The sequence below is a fragment of the Engystomops pustulosus genome, chromosome 3, assembly GCF_040894005.1.
Source record: "Engystomops pustulosus chromosome 3, aEngPut4.maternal, whole genome shotgun sequence".
Lineage (NCBI taxonomy): Eukaryota > Metazoa > Chordata > Amphibia > Anura > Leptodactylidae > Engystomops > Engystomops pustulosus.
The window spans coordinates 111896111-111919831 of NC_092413.1; the positions used below are offsets into that span (position 1 = coordinate 111896111).

The window sequence follows — 23721 nt, forward strand, 5'->3', positions numbered from 1 at the left end:
AAAACTTTGCAAAACAAACAAGAGAGCAAGTGCCTGGTGATCATAACTGTAAGCTGCGATATTAATGAAGATCCGACATGCTTCTGTAAGTGCCGCCTGTGACCCCCAGCTCTGTGACGCCGACCGCTGTGACAGGGCGGCTGCATTAGCATACAGCGCGCCACCCCGTCAGCGCGTACTAAGCCTCTTCTAATGACTGTGAGAGGCGGACTGCCGCGCATGCGCGGCGGTCCCAGGAAGCGGCTCTCTGCGGGCTGACGGGGAAAAAAAACACCTCACACAGTGCGGCCCCCGTATATCCGGCGTATAAGACGACCCCCCACTGTAGCCATTATTTTAAGGGGTTAAAAAGTAGTCTTATACGCCAGTATATACAGTACTATTTTTATGGTATGGTAAACGGGCAAAAAAAAAAACCCATAAAAATCTTCCTGAAAAGTGATGATTTTCATTTCCTCCACCAACAAAGAGTTAATAAAATCTCACCAATTAGCCTATAGATTCCCCCAAATTACGTACCAGAAAAGTGCATCTCATGTGGCAAAAGAAATAAGCCCCTATAGGTCCACATTAAAAAAAGAAAAAAATTATAGCCTGTACAATGTGACATAGAAAATCTGCTCTGGATGGCGCCTCCTTCCCTTCTATGCCCGGCCGTGCTCCCATACAGCAGGTTACCACCACATATAGAGTATCCGTGTACTCGGGAGAAATTGGGTAACAAACTTTGTGGAGCCTTTATTCATTTAATCCATTGTAAATGTTTAATTTTCCACCCAAAATGGGTGTATTGTGAAAAAATACAATTTGCAGACTGCACCTCCATTTTGTTTTAACCCCTATAAAACACGTAAAGCGTTAACAAACTTCTTAAAAGTGGTTTTTCATACGTTGAGGTGTGTAGTTTCCACAATGGGGTAATTTACGAGTCTCACTATTATTTAGGCCTCTCAGTGTCAATTAGAAGTTGAGCAGGTCCATCTAAATTCGGGTTTTGGTGATTTTACAAAAAATGTGAAAAATGATACCTAAATTCTGAGCCTCATAACATTCTAGTAAAATATGTGGAATCTTAAAAAACCATGCCAACATAAAGCAGACATTTGGGAAATGTAAGTTATGAATTTATTTGGGAGCTATGACTATCTGCATCAAAAGTAGAGAATTTAGAACGTTGAAAATAAAGAATTTTTCCAAATTTTTTCCAAATTTAGTTTTTTTTCATAACTAAACACAAAAGATATCATCCAAATTTTTAAACTAATTTGAAGTACAATGTGTCACGAGAAAACAATCTAAAAATCCCCTGGATATCTCATAGCGTTCCAAAGCTATAACCACTTATAGTGACACAGGTCAGATTTGAAGAATGGGGCCGCGTCCTTAAGGCCAAAATAGGCTGTGTCCCCTAGGGGTTAAACAGGTTAGTGCAGTTGTTATCATTCAGAGCAACAAACTCGGTTTTCCTGCTATAGAATTAGATAAACGGGGGACAGAAGAGCTGGACCATGATTATGCTTGTTACATGAGCAATGCTGAAGTCAGGAGGGGTTAATATCCACCAAAACATGGGTTGCCATCAGGGGCGTAAATACAGTGGTAGCATTGCAGCGTCAGGGGGCCCCGTCATCATAACTGACATACTAAAGAATGGAGGATATGCACCATTATATACATATTATGCTGCACATTGTACAGCATAACATGTATATAACAAATATGTGGTGTAAATATACTCTATATGTGTGTATAAATATGTGACTGTAAGTAAGAAGGGGGCCCCATGCAGAAGCCTGCTATGGGGCCTTACTTCTCCTAGTTACGCCACTGGTTGTCATACCACCTGTACATCATAATGAATCGCTGCCATAAAGAATACTGTAGGTATAAAGGTATTAGCTAACTTTGTCTTTGTCCATAGATGTAGTGTTCTCTCTTCTCTCTGCAGCAATACATTTTGATTCACATTAAAGGGTTCTGCCCATAAAATAAAATGTAATGCTTCCTCTATCTGCCATTTCTTGTCCTAGCTTCCAGTTTTAGACAACCCCACGTATGGGTAAAGATAGAGCAAGCTCTATCTTTTTACTATGAACAGTACTGCACGCTGAGCAGTACGTCCATTCAAATGGATAGACATATTGCCCATTGAAATGCATGTGGCTGTACGGTTTGGGTAGCATACAACCGAAAAAATCAGTTTGTGTGAAAGAGGCCTTATCTAGAGCTTATTTACTTCTTAGCCTTGGGTACCAAGCATTATTGTTACTTCATGTATTCCGAGCGCCATAACATTTTTAATTTTTGGTTGCTATAACTGTATAAGAGTTTGTTGTTTGTGGGATGAGTTGTATTTTTTGAAAGCATTGTCTTCTGGGTACAAATAATTACATTTAACTAGGATAATATGCATAGATGTTTTTGACATTTTTTAACCACGCCCCCATTTACTGAGGCCATGCTCCTTTTTAGGAGGAGCCGGAAAGCAGCCTAAAAATGGTCTGAAACCTTAAAGGGGTATTCCCATCTGGGCATTCACATTTAATTGACTTCATTTGCCATATTGTGTGAAGATAATTTCTCATAAATGTAGCCATGTTGTCCCTGATAGCTTCCTTGGATACGACCACCCCATACTCTGGTACAATTACCAGAGATGCGCTACTGAGTCCTGCCTGACCACTTGGCTTTAGCAATCATTACCACAGGATGGATGCGGGACCTGCAGAAACTCCCGGACATTTCATATACAAAAATTTTTGGTTTCTTTGTGCAATCCCTCCAGCAGATGGCCATATCCAAGGATACAGTCTAGCTTCAAAGGGACCATATGACTACATTTATGAGAAATTATCTTCACACTGGTAATTCTTTTTAATAACATCTACCTGAAGAAATGTATATATATATATGACAGATTATTAAATTTTATGTGAATACATACGAGAATACACCTTTAAGTAAATGTGGTGCAGGGAATTTCAGATGCAAATTTCTCCTGTTTTCTTGTGTAGATAGATTGATACACCTCCCCCAATTAGTTGATGATATTGCATTTACAAGACCATGTCCAGGCTTTACCAATTAAATTAACAAAAATAGGGAGTCAGTGTCATCTAGATGCCATATGTTATGTGTAGCAGAAGTTATATAAATGTTAGCTGGGCAACATCACCCTGCAACTTTGGCAGCCTCTATTATTGTTGCCTACAGAGAAAATTGAGCTGTGAAAGCATTATGTAGATGGATATAAGGCATATATAACCATAACTTATTGGAAGTAACCATACAATGAGAAATGAGGACACATTTCTCAGCACACATTTCATGAAACTCTTGCTTGGTACTTTGATAAACCATACATACCTCTCAATCTTGGAACATCCATACTGTCTTTTCTTCAGGCACATTGTAGATTTGCAGATCTTGAAGACAGACAGGCAGGTTCACCAGCCCTTCTCCAAAGTGCCAATGCTGGTTTGGCTCAGTATGACCTCAGGGCCCCTCACCTCTTGAGCCAATTAATACTGTTTGTACTGTGACTTGAAAACTACATACATTGCTTTGTCTTATGTGTGCTCAATAGAATATAAAGCATGAGAAAACAACATCTTCAAAGTTTGCACAGAAATTTATAGGATAAAAAGAGATGTTCAAAAGAACAGTCCATAAAGATAGCATTAACCTAATATTCCAACAAAACACAAATACTTCAGTTTACTTTCTTTCCACACACACAAGTCGCCTTCATCACAGTGGGAATGTTAATAACACATACAGAGTTTCTTCAAATTTATCAAAGAATGACGTGTTGTATTTTAATTTTGGAAAAATATGGATAGGTCGGCTGGTTCCAACAGATTTAAAAGTTACAATCCCGGAAACATGTAACATGACAGAAAGAGGATTTGCCACTCCAAAAATTCAGAATAGGGTCCATGTTAATAAATAAAGGGGGCATTTCCAAAACAGTAGTTTAAACTGCTAAGTGATATTGTTTTTGTTTTTTTTCTCCTTTTTTACAAACAAAGCTATAGAAATACAGTATATACATAGTACTAACAGTACACATACACTAAAAAAGCTGCTATGCTCCAATCCATACTGCACAGAATGCCTTTATATCGACTCCACGTAATTGTAAAAAAATGCACGTCTCCTTCAAATAGCAGGCACTGTGCAGGAAAGGTGAATGAGCAAATGCTTTATTTTAATTAGTAAACATATACACTGAATCACAATGTGATTGAATGAGATTTCTCCAAACTTGTATGAAAAAAATAAGGTGGGGATACGTTACATCAGTTCCACTCTTTCTTAAGATAAGTGCTGGCACACAAGCTCTATGCTAGTGTCATTTTGGACTCTTGGCTACATCTGTACAAGTGCACATAATTATATAAATGCGTCTTCTACCCTGTTATATCCTCACTCCAGTGACTGAGGACTGAATTGCACATTTTTCTTTATCCAGACAGGAGTAAGCAAACACGAAAAACAGAATAGCAGGCAGGAAAAGGGAGGGGCTGGGGGGGCTGGTTTGTGGTTCCAAGAAAAGGGGTGTCTGGGGAAAAAAATTCCACTTGGCCCCCATTCCATCATTGGCATGCCCATACTATTCCAATTATCATGAAAGGGCTGTGTGTATGTGGAGAGATTGTCTCGCTGGCTTCCTGGATCAGTGAAATCTAGGGAGGCTGTAATTTCATCCTCTATCTCTTATGACGCTCAGCAAATATCTCCACCTTCCCTTGTCAGATTAGTTTACACCCTGGGGGAATTTTGGTCTTTAGTTCAACACTTTTGCTCTGTTCCCAATTGGGGTGCTGTTTAGGGGGAGCTTTAAAAGAAATGTGAGTAGAATAAACATTTACAGATCTCCTTTGCCATCTAGCCTGTACGAGAAACCACAATATCAACTATTCATGCTGCCTTCTACTGCACTCTGTAAGGATTAAAATCCATAAAGCCTAACACTGAAATATGGCATTAGACATAAAGGGGGTCTTTGTTAAAATAAAAAGTACAATATTAACCATTAAAACTATTTCTTTAAATGTTTCAATTAAAAGTGCATCATGGGTAAGAGAGAGATGACTATGAAGTGTTGCTACTCCAATGCAAAACCCTTACCCTTTTACAGTTCCACACCCTATGTAACAAAGTACAATTTTCACTGTAGCAGCAAAACCATAAGCAAATGAAGTCCCTATAATTCCAGTCATACATTTTCCTCCAGTACAGATATTGAAGGGGAGAGTTATTCATTGGTCCACTTTCTTCTTGACAACAGCAGTTGCGGGTGCACAGGAAAGTGAATTAGAAAGGAATGCTCAGCATCCTAGGAGATGTGGATGCTATGGCTTTCTTGCATGACCACTTGATGACTAGAGACAGCAGGAAGTTAGTTTGTATTCAGCAAAGGCAGTGGCAGGCAGACGTATGGAAATATGAAGTGGACCAGCTGGTGTAGTTTGGTGACATGGACGTAGACTGTGCTGCTCCAATTTTCCCATGCAAGATACCCTGTTTGTCAACATCCTAAGGAAAAAGAATAATGTTTACAATATGCACACTAACAGAGTGGATCATACATATATGTGTTTTATTTATTTGCTAACTTAAAGGACCTGTATTAAAGAGAACATGTGGGGCAAAAGACCCTAAACTAAATATATTTTCATAAACTGCCATTAGAAAGTATTGCCTCTATCCCTTCATTGTCCCTCTACATGCCTGTAAACTTAAGCAATGGGGTCCTAAAGCTGTATGCAAATGACCTGTGAGATGTCCAATGAGTCATTATCATATCCAAGCTGTCCAGCTTATTCATGAGTGGGAGGTACAGCCACACTCCCAGTGCTTGGCTGACAGCCTGTATAATGATGTGAGATATAATGGTGTAATGGCTCCTCCATGTACTATCTGGTGCTGGTGGCCACGCCCCCTGCAGCCTGTGTGTATAAGATACTCCTATACACATGACTGACAGCCTGTATATTGATGTGAGGTATAATGGTGTAATGGTTCCTCCATGTGCTTCCTGGTGCTGGAACTCCCTGCAGCCTGTGTGTATGAGATGCTCCTATACACATGACTGACAGCCTGTATAATGATGTGAGGTATACTGGTGTAATAGCTCCTCCATGTGTTTCCTGGTGCTGGCGCCCCCTGCAGCCTGTGTGTGTATAGGAGAGATACAACAGCTCCAGGCAGCCATGTTATAACAGAACATATCAGGTACTTGTGTAGCTGATGTCTGTGTCTCAAACATGTGTATAAGGAGGGTGCAGCATGTCAGCAGATAAAGCACAGACACCAGCAAACAGCAATGCTTAATATACATTACACACAGACATGAGCAGGGGGAGGAGAGGGGAGGGGTAACAGGGTTGACATCACGGCCTCTGACCATGTGACCAGCATCATTTACATAATAAATAAAACATGATTTTACAATGATTAATGTGTGAATTGACTAGATAAAGGCTGGGATTGAATCCTTGTGAGCTGCTCCAACAGGTAGAGGTGAGAGAAATAGTGACAGAGACCTGATGACAATTGTCCTTTAAGTTTGCATATTATCTGATATCCACAGAATAGGGGATAACAAGCTGTTCGGCGAGAGTTCAACTGATGGGACACCCACCAATAACAAGAATGGATCTCCAGCAATCTAGAGAATATGCTGAGAACAGCTCCTAGCTACCTCTGGTGCTCCCATTTACTGTCTTTCTCTGTCACTCCCGTACTATTGAATGGAGAGGCAGCAGTATGCATGTCTGACATTGCTCTCCACTGATTAGTGAGAACAGGACCCTCATTCTCCAGATTGCTGGTGTCTGATTTTGTGATTGGTGGAGCATTTGAAGTCTCACCGATCAGCTTGTTATTCCCTACCCTGTGAATAAAGGATTACTTGATAAAACACCTTTAAGGATTCAAAGCACTATTGCTATTAAGGGTCACATAGGAGCTGTCTTTCTACAGTCTTGTCGATATCAGAGCAGATGATGCTATCAGTGGTTGGTGGGTGGTATAAGTCCAGTCCCATATGGAGTAACATGTATCCAGAACAATAGTCAAAGTCCTATCACAGAGCCCCCACACAGTAGCAAATAGTCACAGTGCCCGCACACAGTAGCAAATAGTCACAGTGCCCCTTTAAGTTATTAGTCACAGTGTCAACCAGTATCCGACAGTGTTAGTTCCCCCTAAAAGTCTCAATGCTCCCTTTTAGCCAATAGTCAGTGTCCACCAGTAGCCAATAATCACATAACAGGCATTATAATAGCCCCTTTTCTCCAGATCCCACACTTATAAAAGCCCTGTCTCTAACCCCCACAAAGTATTTGCTCTCCATTCAAAAAACCACCCTCGCACCTTATTTTCACTGTTTCAAAAAAAAAAGAACTAAAATGAACATAGGCTCATCTTTCCCCATTCAACCAACAGAAAGCCAACAGTCCTCTTCTCTTTTCCTTTGTGATGTGTTGACCTCATCCCTTCGGCACTGTGCACTGCTGCTGAACAGACGAGAAGAGAGGAAGACTGCTGCTGCTTTGGGGGAGATGGGAAACACAAGTATCAGAGTACCGAAGGCCTATGTGTTCTCCTGACTAGGGCAGCACAGGAACAGGAAATGGGATACAGCCCAGATAACACAATGGGGGTCATTTATCTTAGGCTTTTCTTTTTTTTTTCTTTTACAATTGTGACTTTTCAAATGTGTACACTATTGTCCCACTATTGGGAAGGCATAGGAAAAAGTTGATACGGGGCTGCAGACTCACATGCCAGATATCAACTTAAATAAATCATATATGAATAGATAAATTAAACAAGTCCAAAACCTGGAATACACAAAAATAAGACACACACAAATTTCCAGACTTAAAATAAAAGACTCCCAAAGTGTCTGGAAGTAAAGTGTGTGAATTACCACTAGTTCCCTGGCTGCATCTGTACTTAATATTGTTTATATAGCAGGTACAGTCTGTCAATAAATGGTAAATCTTATGTGTTTACGTCTGCTAGTTCACACCACACTGTTCCTTGTTACCTCCTGTTTGGCTTAATTTATCATTTTGGTGCATTGTATCACAGCACCCCTCTTTCTCCAAGTTTTTAAATGATCTACAAACTGTCTAAAACGCTTGTTAAATAAGATAAGATAATCCTTTATAAGTCCCACAGTGGGACAAGACATGATAGCTTGACAGCTTTTCAACACATATTACAGAAGAATATGAAAGATACACAGTGGAGTAACTTGAAGTTGACGGGCCCCAGTGCAAAGTTTGTGCCAGGGCCCCGACTATAATGTATGGGTTATAGTACTTATCTGTTCATATGGGAAAGTGAGACCTTATGGGCCCCCAAAACCTCTTGGGCCCGGTTGCGACTGCACCCCCTCAAGTTACGCCCCTAAAGATACAGTACTGAAGATTTCTAAATACGTCAACAGGCGAAACTGGTAATGCTTAGTTTATGACGTATCTTTTTAATCACTGATCAGCAAAAACATTGTTTTGTGAGCTATTCCAATAAAAATAAGATTTACATCTGCTATGGTAAATTAGCAATGATTTACAATGATTATTATGCTGGAACAATACTATTCTTACTGGCATGGCATAGCTCCTTTAAATAGACATTAATTAGGTGTAATTGCTTCATTATCTGTATAGTTGTCGGGGAGAATGAGATGATGCTGTGGTGTTTAAATGCAGCTATTTCTGAAAGCAGCATTGGTGAAGCTATGTACATGATTACAGAAAACTGTATACAAAAACATGCAAATTGGCTGTGGCCATTCTTATTCATATGTTAAAAAATAAATTTGAAAATCCATCTTGGTAAGTTTGAAATAAACTAAAACTAAAGTAGAAGGTGATTATAGTAATTACAGTATTTACATATCAATGTAGGCATGTAAAATCTGTCAAATCATGGTAATTTTTTTCTAATGTTTCACATTCCAAATTCATAATAAGCTTCTGACCATTCGCCTTCTAGGTTCTTTCAGTTATTCCTCTTCAACTAGAATTTGACCTACTGAATTATAAGTGCCATAAGAAGCCATGTGACCAAAACTAAGACAGTTTTAACATATCACATTAGCTCAGAGAATTTGAGCACTTCAACCACTCAACTGGCCACTGACTGCTCTGATGATATACAAGATGCAGTGGTCACCAAAAAGGGACCAGCTGCATGGCAATTTTTTTTATAGGGATTGCAGGGGGGAAGGTTCAGGTGAGTGTTGGATTTTAATCTTTTTCAGATTTATCTTAGTGGAGCCCAACTGCTCAGTTTTGGCTTGGGACCAGGTATTCCATAGCGCAATCTTCAAGTTTACCCATACAGCCGTGTTTACCCATACAAATTGTCAGTGAAATGCTAGCATACAGAAGTAATGTAGATCTGTACATCGTAACAGTAGTAATGTATATCTGTAAAACTCTAGCATGTATTCATGTATCTAATATCACAGGAGTGTGCAAGATGGCAGATAGCAAACAGACCCATTGTTGCAGACTCATAAGCGCAGCCGGCTCTCAGGCACACTAGCGCATCTTCATCTTAGATTGCGCAGCTGCCCTGCCTCGTAATATAGTGAGGCTTCGTGCAGGAGACCGTGGGGGGTGAGTTTACATAAATACAGCTATGCTCACCTCTCCCACCAACGAAAGAGGGGGGGGCACTCCACTGACACCAATGTTGATAAATATTTTATTTCACTTGAAACCCTGACACCAATATTTTAAATATATGCGCTATTGTGCCTGAGAGCTTGGTGACATCACCGGCTCTTGGGTGAGCGAAAATCAGTGAAGGGAGCGGATCACGTTGCACGCTTTGTGAGAGACACAGAAGCGGCAAAGGCTAATTACCATAATATTGGAATCACTTTTACAACGAAAAGAGTGGTTTCTGACACTATTCAAGCCATCTTTCTGCATCAGCTCATCCTGACTTATCTAAAGGTATTTGTGGGTCAGAATGGGCATTTTTAAATGGTAGATTTCCTTTAGTGACATGAGTGAACCCTTATATACCGCATCATATATACAATAGAATAACTGATTCACTACACAATTTTTTATTTTTACAGATGGGTAGACACTCCAGGAACAGATTTCAGTGCCAAAGCCGTTACTATGCCCTAGTTTTTGAAATATTGAAACATTTTCTTGGTAAAATTTAGATTATAAAGTTATTTGTTGAAGTCTTTTTTATATGGATATGGATGGTTCTCTGCCAACATATTGTAAAATTCTGATAAGTATTAAGGACAGTGTTTGGCTTAATATGAATGAATAGTCTTTGCAGGGTACAGCAAATATTACAATTATCCTATTACATGCATAGCTAATGGCATGGAATTAAGTAAAACTATTTAAATGGTCTTTAAAAAGTGCTTAATCTTTTAATGATGAAATTTAAATAAAGGCTGACATGAAATAAAAATCTACTAAAATAGAATTAGTTATATTTGGATTATATGGGAATCTTTCTTTTTCAGAGCATTAATGTATTCAGCAGGCAGAGGAAGGGCAGCCAGCTATAAAATGTCTAATCTAGCTTCTAATGTGTTCCTCTGAATTGTTCGCTTTAATTTTAGCTATGTCATCTGTGATTAGAGGCCAGATGGTTTACAGCATAGCATCTTCTTATTTATAACTCATCAGCAACTAATTTCAACAGAAATGATTACTGCATTCAATGAATTAGTTTTGATAATATAGCTATTGACTTAGTGTTAAGCTGCTACCATGTAGCTTAAAGTGTAACTGTAAAGTTAAAATGGTTTTACCAAAGTATTATATATAATTCCCCGATACCCATATTGTGCTGCTTGCCCCATTCTTTCCAAATTTATGGTATTTTTTGTTCTGAAAGTATTTGAAAAAAACCTCTCTCATTAGAGGTGAAGTGGGCGGAGACTAATGTCTGTCAGTCTACACCCTCAGGCTGAGGGTAGTTAGCTTGCCCACAGATCTAATGATGCCTTGTGTTCTCTTTCAAAGTAATTTAGCATTAAATCCATTAAGTTTCCCACAAGTCAATCCACTGAACACTGCACAGTGCACATACAGGATGTATATGGTGACAGCCTGTCAGCTTTCCCCACATGGAGGAGCAGGGGACATGTACAGAGCACATACAGGATGTATATGGTGACAGCCTGGCAGCTTTCCCCACATGGAGGAGCAGGGGACATGTACAGAGCACATACAGGATACATATGGTGACTAGCCTGGCAGCTTCCATCACATGGAGGAGCAGCCCTTCCCCTCCCAGGGGTCCGATTGATAAACAAACTACATTTTCACAGGGCTTGTCAGCACAGGCAGAGGAAGCATAAACATAGGTTTTTATCAGTTCTAAATAGCTCAATATTGCTACATCTATTTTCTGAACCCTGCTAATAATGGCATATATGGCATATTCTTTATTAAGTGGCGGAATTTATTATACATTTTATTACATTTTCTTGTCTAAAATATATGGTAAAGGCATTTATGGGGGCATGGCTCATCCAGAGGTAGAATGGTCTAATTTAGCCTGGAAGAAAGACTATACATGACACAAGAATAAATATAACCAATGAAAACTTGGTTAATATCAACAGCAATAATAGGTCAGAGCTTTGTGCATAAAATGTTATACCACCCAGACTATGCCAAATTGTGAAAAATACTCATAAACATATTGTTTGTAAAAAGCACAATGAGAACATAATAAAAACATACTGAAAATACTACGCTTAACACAATTTAAAGGGATTTTGTCACCGGATTATAGCCCATTGAACTACCAGCTCCCAGAGGTAGAAATGTCCTTTCCCTCTTTTATGTCAAGATCATATGCAAATAAGCTGAGAAGAGTCATATTTGCCTCCAATACATCAAATTTAGAGGCTGCAGGGGACGTGTCGGTCCAGACGCCCATTTATTTTCTTCTATAGTACCTAAAACATGATGTCAAAGTAAAGATAAGAATATTATCTTTCAGATCAAATCAAGCTTGTGGTTCTGCGAACTACAGAACTAGAGAAACAGACAGTTATCTCCTCTCTTTGGAGGAGATTTTTTATAGGTTAACGGATATGATTTCACATGAAAGGAGAATTCTATAAAAGACATTTCATATCTTACCAGAGGGGGATAATAGTGTAATTTGGTAAAATCTGGTTCCCAGTAAGCCATATTTGTTAAACTATTTTTTATATATTGTATAAAAATAGATATGTATTTTTACACTATTACAGTGATGGGCAACCTTTTGAGCTTGGTGTGTCAAAATTGACCAAAAAAAAACGAGTATAACTCGGGTGCTGTGTCACCTTTAGAAAAAGCCTAATTTTGTAATAACATGTCCAGCAGCGGCCTGCCCTTATTAATAACATGTCCAGCAGCGGCCTGCCCTTATTAATAACATGTCCAGCAGCGGCCTCCCCTTATTAATAACATGTCCAGCAGCGGCCTCCCCTTATTAATAACATGTCCAGCAGCGGCCTCCCCTTACTATTAAAATGCCCCTAGCGGCCTCCTCTTACTATTAAAATGCCCCTAGCGGCCTCCCTTTACTACTAAAATACCCCTAGCGGCCTCCCTTTACTACTAAAATACCCCTAGCGGCCTCCCTTTACTACTAAAATACCCCTAGCGGCCTCCCTTTACTACTAAAATACCCCTAGCGCCCTCCCTTTACTACTAAAATACCCCAAGCGCCCTCCCTTTAAATATAATATAATAATAAACTTATATACTTACCCAGTGATGTCTTCTTCCCTGTAGCTTTACTGCAGGTCTGACGATAATGGCGACTCGGCAGACATTTGCTCAGACATACACGGCTTATTTTAAAGGGGTGCCCCATGGCCAATAAAACCTAAGTTAGATACTGGCACATATAGCATAACACTACTAATGGTACCATCATTGACAAATTATTACTACCCTGCATGTATGGCCACTGTACAGTACTACCTCTTTTATCCTGTGTCTGAGTCTATGAACAGAACTATGACTATTATTAACTGGCATATGTGGCATGGCACAGTGCTATAGATATATATGTATCTATACATATATATGAGAAGTACAGTATCAAAATAATTACATTATTTCAATGGTTTTAAAACATAACAAAGACTAATTTAAAAAAAAACTTTTTTGTCAATTTCACCCCATTTGGATTTTATTTCCAAAGTACATTCCCAGTACATTCTACAAATTGTTCCTGCAGAAAACAAGCCCTATTACATCGATGTGAAATGCAAAATAAGGCTACATTCACACTGACGTTGCCAGCCATACCGCAGCACGGCGGGCAGCGGCAGCGCACGGGGAGAGGAGGAGCTCTACTCACCCCCGCCCCTCTCCATAGGAACATATGGCGCACGGCGCCATACTACGGAGAAAGATAGGACATGTCCTGTCTTTTCCGGGGTACGGAGCAGTACGGTGCCGTGCGCCCATTGCCGTCTATGGGGGACGTATATCGCCCGTATATACATCGGCCGTATATACGTCCCCCTTGCGTTAGTGTGGATGCAGCCTAAGAAATAAAATGCAAGTAGTAATAATTGAAGAGAGTTGTGGCCCTAAGGGGTTAAAAAGTTTTTTCCAAAAATTACATCTATTTGATCTAATCTTTAAGTGGTCACAAGATGGCAGCAAAATACAATGGTAGCTAGGATCAAGAGCCTTCTTTTATCTCTTTCTTTAGTAAATTGTATTTTAAACCTTGTGCTATATATGAATCAGTTCACTTAACATGGATTTAATGGAGATCTCATTCAATGCTAGGACTTGAACAGTATACGTCTAGGCAAAGGACAACTCAAAACTAAAGAACTACATTACAAATGCATTTTATGTAACAAATATAACTAATACAAATCTATTTTATATAAAGGACAATTCTATGCAAAGACTATTCACAAATTAAATTTGCAGATGCCACAAGCAGGGATGTAATAAATTGTTTTCCCTTTTTGGTTTCCTAGAAGTGTTATACAGTATACAGTAGTAACCTATTTTGCTTCCAGCTATAGGCTTTAGATGTATGAGGACTGGATGACATCTAATGTATATATTTGGCCCTCTTGGGATTTGGATTTTAACTGTGCAATTGTTTTGTTGTCAAGGAGATAAATAGCGTCTTTCTTTCCTCCCCACATTCATAACATATACCCACTTGGTCCGGTGTGGTAAACAGCGGTAGAATAAAAGATGTAGAATGTGTACGGCTTCATAATCCCTCCTTCACTGTTATTACTAGCACTTGTATTGATGCTATGAAGTGTAGAAAAGTATAATATATTTCCTATATTCAGTCAGCAGTCTTATTTCCTTTCTGATAAATGCACTTCACGTCAGTTCACCCTAACTAGGTCTCTGTAGCGTAAAAAATTAACATAAAATGTCTTTATATTGGCAGTAAAATAACATCAGAAAATATATAGGTAAAAAAACATGATGCATTAATAGGAGCAAAAGGACCAGTTTTTATATTATGAGAAGCAGCGTGTGTGTTAAGGTATCAAGTGTAATACTAAACCAGCTACATATATCATAATCTGAAATGTAAAATATACTTTTATGGTACAATTTGCATTTCAATTAATTTAAAATTTATTTAATTATGTATGGCCCACACTTTTCTTCCAAAAATGACATTTGCAACAATAGATGAAAGTATAGATTTACATATTGCCAATGTAGCCAATATTAATGAATGGTCCTTGGATATCTCTAAATATCCCACAATTAATGTGCATGCATCCTATATATGGCAATATGGTTTTATAACTTGGTGTCTAAGAACACGTCTTAAAAGAATAAAATAAAAGTAAAATGCATCATATAGCATAGTAAAATATAGAATTCATTCAATACGGACTGCGCATATTGCTGTACTCGTTCAGAGACTCCAGTAGGTCCTAGTGCTAGACTACAGCCTGTTTTGTCGCAACCTAGCACTAGGACCTACTGGGGTCTCTGAGTGAGTACAGGTACAGGAATTTTAGAGTTTACTATTTTAACAGAACTTTATATTATGCTATGTTATATGATGCATTTTACTTTTGTTTTATTTTTTGATGCCGCGTTCATAGACACAAGTTTATAAAACATTATTTTCATATATGATGCATGCACATTAATTGTAGAATATTTAGAGATATCCAAGAACTTTTCAAATATTGGCTACATTGGGGATATGTAAATCTATGTTTTGTAAACTACATACAGGCAGTCCCCGGGTTACGTACAGGATAGGTTCTATAGGTTTGTTCTTAAGTTGAATTTGTATACAAGTCGGAACTGTATATTTTATAATTGTAACCCCAGACAAGTTTTTTTTGGTCTCTGTGACAACTGGCTTTTAAAAATGTTGGGTTGTCATAAGAACCAGGATTAACAATAAAGCTTCATTACAGACACCTGTGATAACTGTTATAGCTGTGTTTTGTAGCCTATGCATAAAGTACAGTAAATTATCAAAATCCAGAGGTCCGTTTGTAACTAGGTGTCGTCTGTAAATCAGGTGTTCTTAAGTAGGGGACGGACCACCTGTATTGGTAATCTCTTGTATTGTATTCATTTTATCTTTCATTTTTATACATTAGATAATAAAACCAATACTGTAGTTTAGAATAGACTGTGGTAGTCTATATCATGTAATATTCTAATTTATTCTCTTTGCCTTTTAACCGTTTGCCACACTGTGGGATTATCACTCACGGTCCTGTTGGAGGTTTTACATCAAGTTATAGTGTGGTCCATTTACATTTTTACTCATAGATGAAAATATGTTTGTGAAGACTGAAAATGATCTGACAGAATAATTTCTGAACAGGTGAAGTAATGGGTTTGTCTTGTAGATGTTCTGCAAACTCTGTTCCATACTAAATGCAAAAATTATAAACCCCCCAGAAATTAACATTGGATAATAGTTTCACAAACCTTTATTTATTTTGATTTCGAATACGGAGACACCTCCTTTTGAGTGGTGGCTCTAAGTCTTCTGTCCCCGTGGTGAGAATTGGAGATGAGATTATACATGGTGATATTGCAGTCTTTTCTGCTGGTTTTGGCACAGGCTGGATAACACAGCCTGTTTTAGGCAACATCCTCAAAGCATACGCATGGTCCTCATCTGCAGGGTTGTTTAGATTAGGATCTTGTTTGTCCCCTGCTGTCAGAGACTCTTCCACAAGACTCTTCTTGCCAGTTTCAAGCTCGGGATGGCAATTTGAAGCACAGTTATTTTCTTTAACGGATTCTAACTCACTAACTACTGGCTCCTTGTCTAATGTCTTTTTCTGCTCATGTGATTTATCAGAGTTTTTTGTGCATTCTGTGCTCTTTGTACCATTGACAATTACATTACAAACTGCTGCACTGTTTTCATGTCCTGGGGTAACTGGGGCCCTTGGGTTTGAACCACAAAAATTTGAGTCATTGGATGGATGCAACTTTGTTTCCACTGGATTCATGCTATCCATACAGTCATTACAGTTGGTTTTATCTGAGTTACTAAAGGCCATATTTACAACACTGATGGGTTCAGATTCAAGTTTTAACTGTGTGTGAACAGCTTTATGAATTACATTATGGAGTCTAGACCTGTGTGCCACAGTTAAATCTATAACCCCATCCTGTGGCACCTGAAGCATATTAGGGATGCTAGGCTTACTATTTTCTGGGCTTACTGTCCTCAAAGTCAAATCTACTACTTCGGTTTTCAAATGTTCTTGTACAACTGAAGCCTGGTGAGAAGAGAGCCCTGAACCACCAGCTGAACTGTCAGAAGGCTTTGAAGAGCTTTGCTTGGAATCCTTCGGAAGCAAAGAGTTTTCCTTTGGCTTTGCTCCTGGGCCTTCATTGGATGAACTTGGAATGATGCCTTCACCATTACTGGAGAAGTCCTTTGGGGGTTTGGAATCCATTGTATGGGGAATTGGTATGGGAATTGGTATTGGTACGGGTAAAGGAACAATAACTGGGTATGGCACTAAAAGGGTTGGTGGTGGTACTAAAGGAGCAAGGGACGGTAAACCAAAATTTACCATCTGAGGCATGTGTATAGGACCATTTGGCATCATGCCCATTGGAGGGAAAGGAAGACTAGGTAAAGGACCTCCAGGTGGATGTGGTGGAATCAATCCCGTTGGATTGCCTGGCATTGTAGGTGTAGTTGGTGGGTGGATGTGAGGTGATAACATTGGTCTATGCATAGGACTTGATGTAGGTCCCATGACTCTAGGCCCACCTGGACCCATACCAGGAATTATTTGGCTGGACAAAGGACTATTAGGATTTGAGCCATGAGGACCCCTTAGAAATGGTGGGCGTATCTGTTGTATAATTTGTTGTTCCATGAATATGGGTAAAGGAACAGGTCCCCTGTTTGTCATAATCATTGGAGGACTCCTAGGTGGCATGCCCATTGGAGGCACAATGCTGGCAGGTGGTGGAACTGGAACAGAGGCTATGTTTGGGCTTTCATTCAGAGGAATGGATTTGGGAACTGGTGTGGGGATTTTAGTAACTGAGCTGTTGGCAATTTCAGAAGGGGAGGCAGTGGTTGAAGCTGATGATCCAGGACCTTGCATTTGGACAGCTGCAGACACTGGGGAAGGAACCTTTCTTCGAGCATCTGTCAGTGGTATATTCCAGGAATCTGGAGTTAGCAGCTGTACTCCTGTGCCTTCTGCTTTATTGTCAACTGGAGGATGTAATGTGTTGCACAGTCCAGCTGGAAGGTTGGCTTGTGTTTCTTTGTAAAAAATGTCCATTTTGTATTGATTTAGACACTTTGCACTGCAGAATTGAAGCCTTCTTTCACCATCTCCAAAGTCCAGGTATTCTTTCGTATGTCGTATGTGTTTACACCAATCACACACCTAAAATAAATCATGAAAGTTAACAAGGTAAGAGAGAATAACATCAATATTCAACAAAGATTCATTACTGTATGCAGTTGTAGAGTGCTGTACCTAAGCATTATTCATTCCTTTCTCCTAATCACTCATAAGTTCCCTATTACCATTTTCACTTATTTGTTTCTTCACTAAACTGTCCTCTCTTGTCTCAAGATTTTCATATCAAAGTTATCTGCTCATACGATACATTCCTATAGCACACACAACAAAACCAGGTATCATCTATTCTTGGATATAATGTTTCAGCAATTATTGGTGCATTTTGACAAAATAAACATATTTATATTCTCCATCATATGGTGTATTATACAGCTATTCTCCCCAATATGCAATGCTTCTCATGTAGGTTAACCACATAATACAATGCCATATTGTGTACATGAAACCTAACACTATATTTCAATAGTACACTTTGTGTGTCTAACCTTAACCATTTAATAACCTTCACAGAAATAGGTAATCCAGTGTAAGTGTATGTGAGGCATAACTTAATTTTTGGTTGTTGTGGAGGAATCTTCATTTCCCGACAATTATCTCCCCTTCTGCCTCTATAGTTGCTGTTGTCTCAAAGCTGCTGGCAGTAGACGTAGTTGGTATGATTATTGCTCCCCTTCTCTGTGTCAGTTTCTAGTTAATCTGACACTTCAGTGAGCTACAGCAAAATAGAATTCAGTCCAGAGTCATAAAATAGGAAGCAGGAAGGATTATAAAAGCTAAGTAACTGCAGTAGAGAGCACTTTTGCTCCAATAAGAAATATTAAAACAATCCTTGTATTCACTTGTACTAATGATTTATCCAAAGTTTGTTGAAGTTGGTAACCTTACATAGAAACTCTCACAACTTGGTTTTCTTGGAATGATTTTCCTGCAGCAAAAGGTGTTGCCTATTATTAGTTCAATCACCACCAACCCTAGAAATATCATCTTAAGATTCCCATTCACGGCTTCTGCAAAATTATTGTGATTTCATTAACACATTAATTTCTCAACACCATCCGTTCTCACAGATGGCTAAGACATGATCTACAATTCAAATACAACTCTTGTTTGCACTAATGCTTTTCCTTCGTATGGCATTTTGAACAAGAATTAATATGGGTTTTCTTGCCATTGCTATAAACAGATAAACAGATGTCAGCAGTTCTCCTGATGCCTTCATTTTTGGATAGGATAGAAGAAATGTATCATTTACCCATCCGTGATGTTTGTGCAGTTCCAATTATTCATAAATGAACACTTCGCCAAATATATTGGAATTTGAGAGAAATAATAAAAATCTTTGACGGGTCACAACTGGATATAACTATTTTTATATCTAAGCTGTTTATATATCATCAGCCTTCAAGATCTATCTCTAATAGCATACCAACACCTGATCCCTTGTCCCTGTCATAATTGACAGTCTAATTAACCCAATTTCCAAGCAGCCAGGGACTTCATTTACTTATTGAAATTTGGAAGTACATGGGGAGTGAAAGAAAATGTGTAGATCACCAGTATATATCATATTAAATCTTACAAGCTGATAAAATGTATAAAGGTGGTCTATGAAATTAATAAAAATTTTGTATTTCTACTTTCCTACACATTCATGGGATTTTACAGAAAAATGTTAGGGAGAAAAGCAAAATATTTTATCTTACTAATGGAGTTGGGTGTGGTTGTTCTAAGCAGTTATTTATTTGGCAAGTAGCTTTTTACACCCTAAATTTAACAAATAGGATTCTATTCCCTGCATGAGTGTTTTTATAGTATGCATTTACCTGTATGTAATGAAGCACTGGCATTGCATTTATTTATACTATTGTACATCACTGAAATCCCCCAACATTCTTTATAACATCAATAGCCCATATTTACAAAGGGCTATGCGCCAGTATTCTAGTGGACTTTGCACATTCTTGTAGGTGCAAACTGCTTGCACAGGTATTTAAGAAGTGCCCGTGCAACATTTGTGTTTGCATATGACCCTTTTGTGCCACGGCTGCACTATTCTTCATGTGACACAAATTTCTGCACTTAAGGGGGCGTTCCAGTGCACCATGCGCACCATTTATCATGCTAAGTCAGACAGAAATGTGTTGCACGCCCCATGTTAAAGGTGCACCAAAAAAAAGTGATGCACTCGGGGCAGTGCAGAGGGTGCTATATTCATGCTGAACATGCACCAGAAATCTTGAATCTGGCACACTCTGCACAATACACAGTTTTTAGTAAATGTGGGCCAATGTATGTGGAAAAATCTTTCTCTTGTGAAATTAACTCTGGGCACTTAATTCTTTATACTGAGGGTGGAAGGTAAAAGTAACCGACACAATAGCTGCATTAGATCAGCTTAACCAAGTGTTGTTGACTGGGTTTAGCAGCAACTAGTCAAACTATGAAAACAACTAAGGATCATTAAATATATAACATTTACAAAGTTGCTGAACTTTTTATGATTATTATTTCTAGACATACCTTTTATTATACCAAGAAATATGGGATTATTGCCAAAATGTTTTTTTTTTTATTTCATCTGCCAATTAGATCCCTGGTTCTTCCAGAGCATAACTATCTTCCACAATAGTTCAGCCACAGCCCAAGCCCCCCCCCCAGTCATCTATAGCTTGATGTACCAAGAACCTATTTTTACTAGAGCTCCTTAAATGTTCACCCACAGGCCAGGTTCACCAAGATCCAGCCCCCTAAAGATTCTGTCATGACCCTTGAGGAAGATCTAGCAAGAGCTGCATGAGAAAGGAAACGCACATGTACTGAAGCAACGAATTGTGCTTTAGTCATATCAATCCAGGCAAATATGTTTCTATAACTTCCTTCATGTGTACTGTATTGGAGACATCAGATCAGATATTCCCAGCAAGCTTGTTGAGTAAATTAGGATAAAAATAAAGGATACAAGTCATATGTTGCTCTTAACGAGAGCACATTGCTTAATGAACTTATGCAGGCAATGCCAATGTTATGTTCTAGGCAATACTATATCATATTAGAGTGAAGAGCACATACGTTAATTTCACTTCCACTTATGGTGACTAAACCTTCAATACACTGGGCCATCTATTCCTGTACTGTGAGAAGAATGAAGTAATGAAGTAAAGATTAGGTGCTACACATTTAATGTTATAATTACATAAAACTATGATACGCTATTCATTTTAGTGTAGCAAAGAAAAAAGTTATAAAAAGTTAAATTAGTCTCATTGTGGGGCCTGCTATTTATATTTCCATGGCATTCTGCCCGACTACTACTTAAAAGCTGAATGGATGTGAGCTCATTCAACTTCTTTCCTGTGAAACAGTGTACTCCAGCAAACCACATAAAAGACATGGCATCAGCAGAAATATTAGTCTCTTTTGATAAAATAAAACCTAAACCAGATCTCTGGGATCTGATAACTTGGTCAGTAAGTGTTTCCTTTGGCATTCCTACACAAGGCAAAATGGTTTACATATACAGAACGTTAACAATTGTACTTCAGTTGTGCAGATGCTTGTAGGTGTTTTTGGTTCCTTCAAATATACAATAGATTGTCAATGATACAGACCACTCACTGATATCTACATTAAGTCAAACAACACACTTATTATAACAATCTTATATCAGTATATAATGGCAGTTTTCATGAAGGAGATAAGTGTAGAGATTTGTTAAAATTTGAAAATATAAAAATTGCTAAATCTCTTAAGAAATTTGATGTGTTTGGAGCCGGGAGGGACTGGCCCAGCGGTGTGTGGGTGAAAACATTAGTGGCCCTGATGCCTATTATATTTGCCCCCATGTGCTGACTCTGCCCCTGACGTAGTCAACTTCACCCCCGCCGGCCGTGACAGGACTCCAACTTTATCTGTGTTCAAAAAGGGAACTGATAGAGTTATATAACAGGATTGTGCTGGGAGCTGTTAGCTCTTTGCATCATCACTGTTCCCCTGTAGCTGCGATGCCAGCAGTTCGGAGTGCCGATGTCCTCATCTTCCTGCATCACAGCAACAGAGGAAGATGAGAAGAGAAGAGCTGCTGCGGAATGGGGAGGTGAGTATGTGGTGTTTATTTATTTATTTTTTTAAAAATTCATTTGAAACAAAGAAAAGAGGATGAGTGGGTGGGCCACAATATGGGGAGGGGGGCATGATAGGTGAGCCACAATATTGGGGGTACAAAAAGTGATCCACAATATGGAGGGATATGAGAGGGGGCCCACGATATAGAGGGATATGAGAAGGGGCATCCAATATAGGGGAATATGATAGGGGACCTACACAATGAGGGGGATATGAGAGGGAGCCCAAATTATGGGAGGGATATGAGAGGGGTCCACATTATGGGAGGGATATGAGAGGGGGCCTACACTATGGTGTTATGAAAAGGGGAAAAAATATGGGGCGTATGAGAGGGGTCAAAATATGGGGCGTATGAGAGGGGCCAAAATATTTAGGTTGTATGAGAGAGGGCTACAATATAAGGGAGAGATTACGGGCAACAATATGAGGGGTAATATGAGGACCTCTCACCACCTCACTATGAGGGGGAGGTGAGAGGTCACAATAGGAGGGGGAGAAGAGAGGCCACAATATGAGGCAAAGGTGACGTCACAATATGAGGTGGAGATAAAAGACCACAATATGAGGTGCAGATGAGAGAGTCCAAAATATGAGCAGGAGCTTAGGGCCACATGGGGGGATGAGAGGCCACAATATGAGGAGGAGGAGCTGAGGGACCATAGTCTGCATAGGAAATGAGAGGACACAATATGAGGGGGAGATGAGAGAAGCCACAATATGAGGTGGAGATGAGAGGTCACAATATCAGGTGGAGATGAGGGGCCACAAAATGAGTGGGAGGTAAGAGGTCACGATATGAGGGGGAGATGAGAGGCCTCAATATGACGAGGAGGTGAGAATTGGCCACAATATGAGAAGGATAAGAGAGGGTCCACAACATGAGGGGAAGATGAGGGGCTACCATACAAGGGGGAAGTGAGAGGCCACAATATGAAGGGGAGATGATGGACGACAATATGTGGAGGGAATGAGAGGACACAATATGAGGGAGAAACTAGAGTAGCCACAATATGAGGTGGAAATGAGAGGTCACAATACCAGGAGGGAGGAGATGAGAGGGGCCACAATATGAGGGGGAGATGAGGGGCCACAATATGAGTGGGAGGTAAGAGGTCACAATATGAGGGGAGATGAGAGGCCACAATATGAGGGGGAGATAAGTGGTCACAATATGAAGGGGAGATAGGAGCCACAATATGAGGGTGAAGATGAGGGGCCTCAATTTGAGGGAGAAGTGAGAGGTCACAATATGAGGGATAGGAGAGGAACCACAATATGAGGGGGATATGAGAGATTACAATATGAGGAGGGGGAAGAGAAGACCACAATATGGGGGGGATATGAGAGTGGCCACAATATGAGGGGGAGGTGAGAGGTCACAATATAAGGGGGAAATGAGGGGAGGCCATAGTATGAGGGGGAGATAAGGGGCCACAATAGGACTTGGCAGAGGGACTGATTGCTTTCAATAAGTCCTACTTAATGCTGGACCTTACATCCATGTTCACAAGATTGAATTACATTTTGCGAGCATCCTCTTAGTATATATTATTGTAATTTAAAAAAATTTTTACTTAAGGGATGACATTTTGGTGCACATTTCTTGCACACCATTATTTGTACCTTCCTTTTTTTTATTGTTTAGTAAATATGGCAGACTGAATAAACAAAGGGATATTTATAAACCTATTTTCACA

The 23721-nt window shown here is 39.3% G+C and overlaps 1 protein-coding gene across 4 annotated transcripts in view; it reads right to left on the reverse strand.

Moving 5' to 3' along the window:
- Positions 1–5407: 5407 nt before the first annotated feature.
- Positions 5408–23721, reverse strand: part of SOBP (sine oculis binding protein homolog) — a 117517-nt gene continuing 99203 nt past the window's right edge. For all 4 annotated transcript variants that reach the window (XM_072141847.1, XM_072141844.1, XM_072141846.1 and 1 more), the window contains 2 exons: positions 15981–17923; positions 5408–5541 (listed from right to left, as the gene is read on the reverse strand). In XM_072141847.1, coding sequence (XP_071997948.1) covers positions 15983–17923 — 1941 coding nt within the window. In that variant the 3' untranslated portion in view covers positions 5408–5541; positions 15981–15982. The remainder of the gene's footprint in view (positions 5542–15980; positions 17924–23721) is intronic.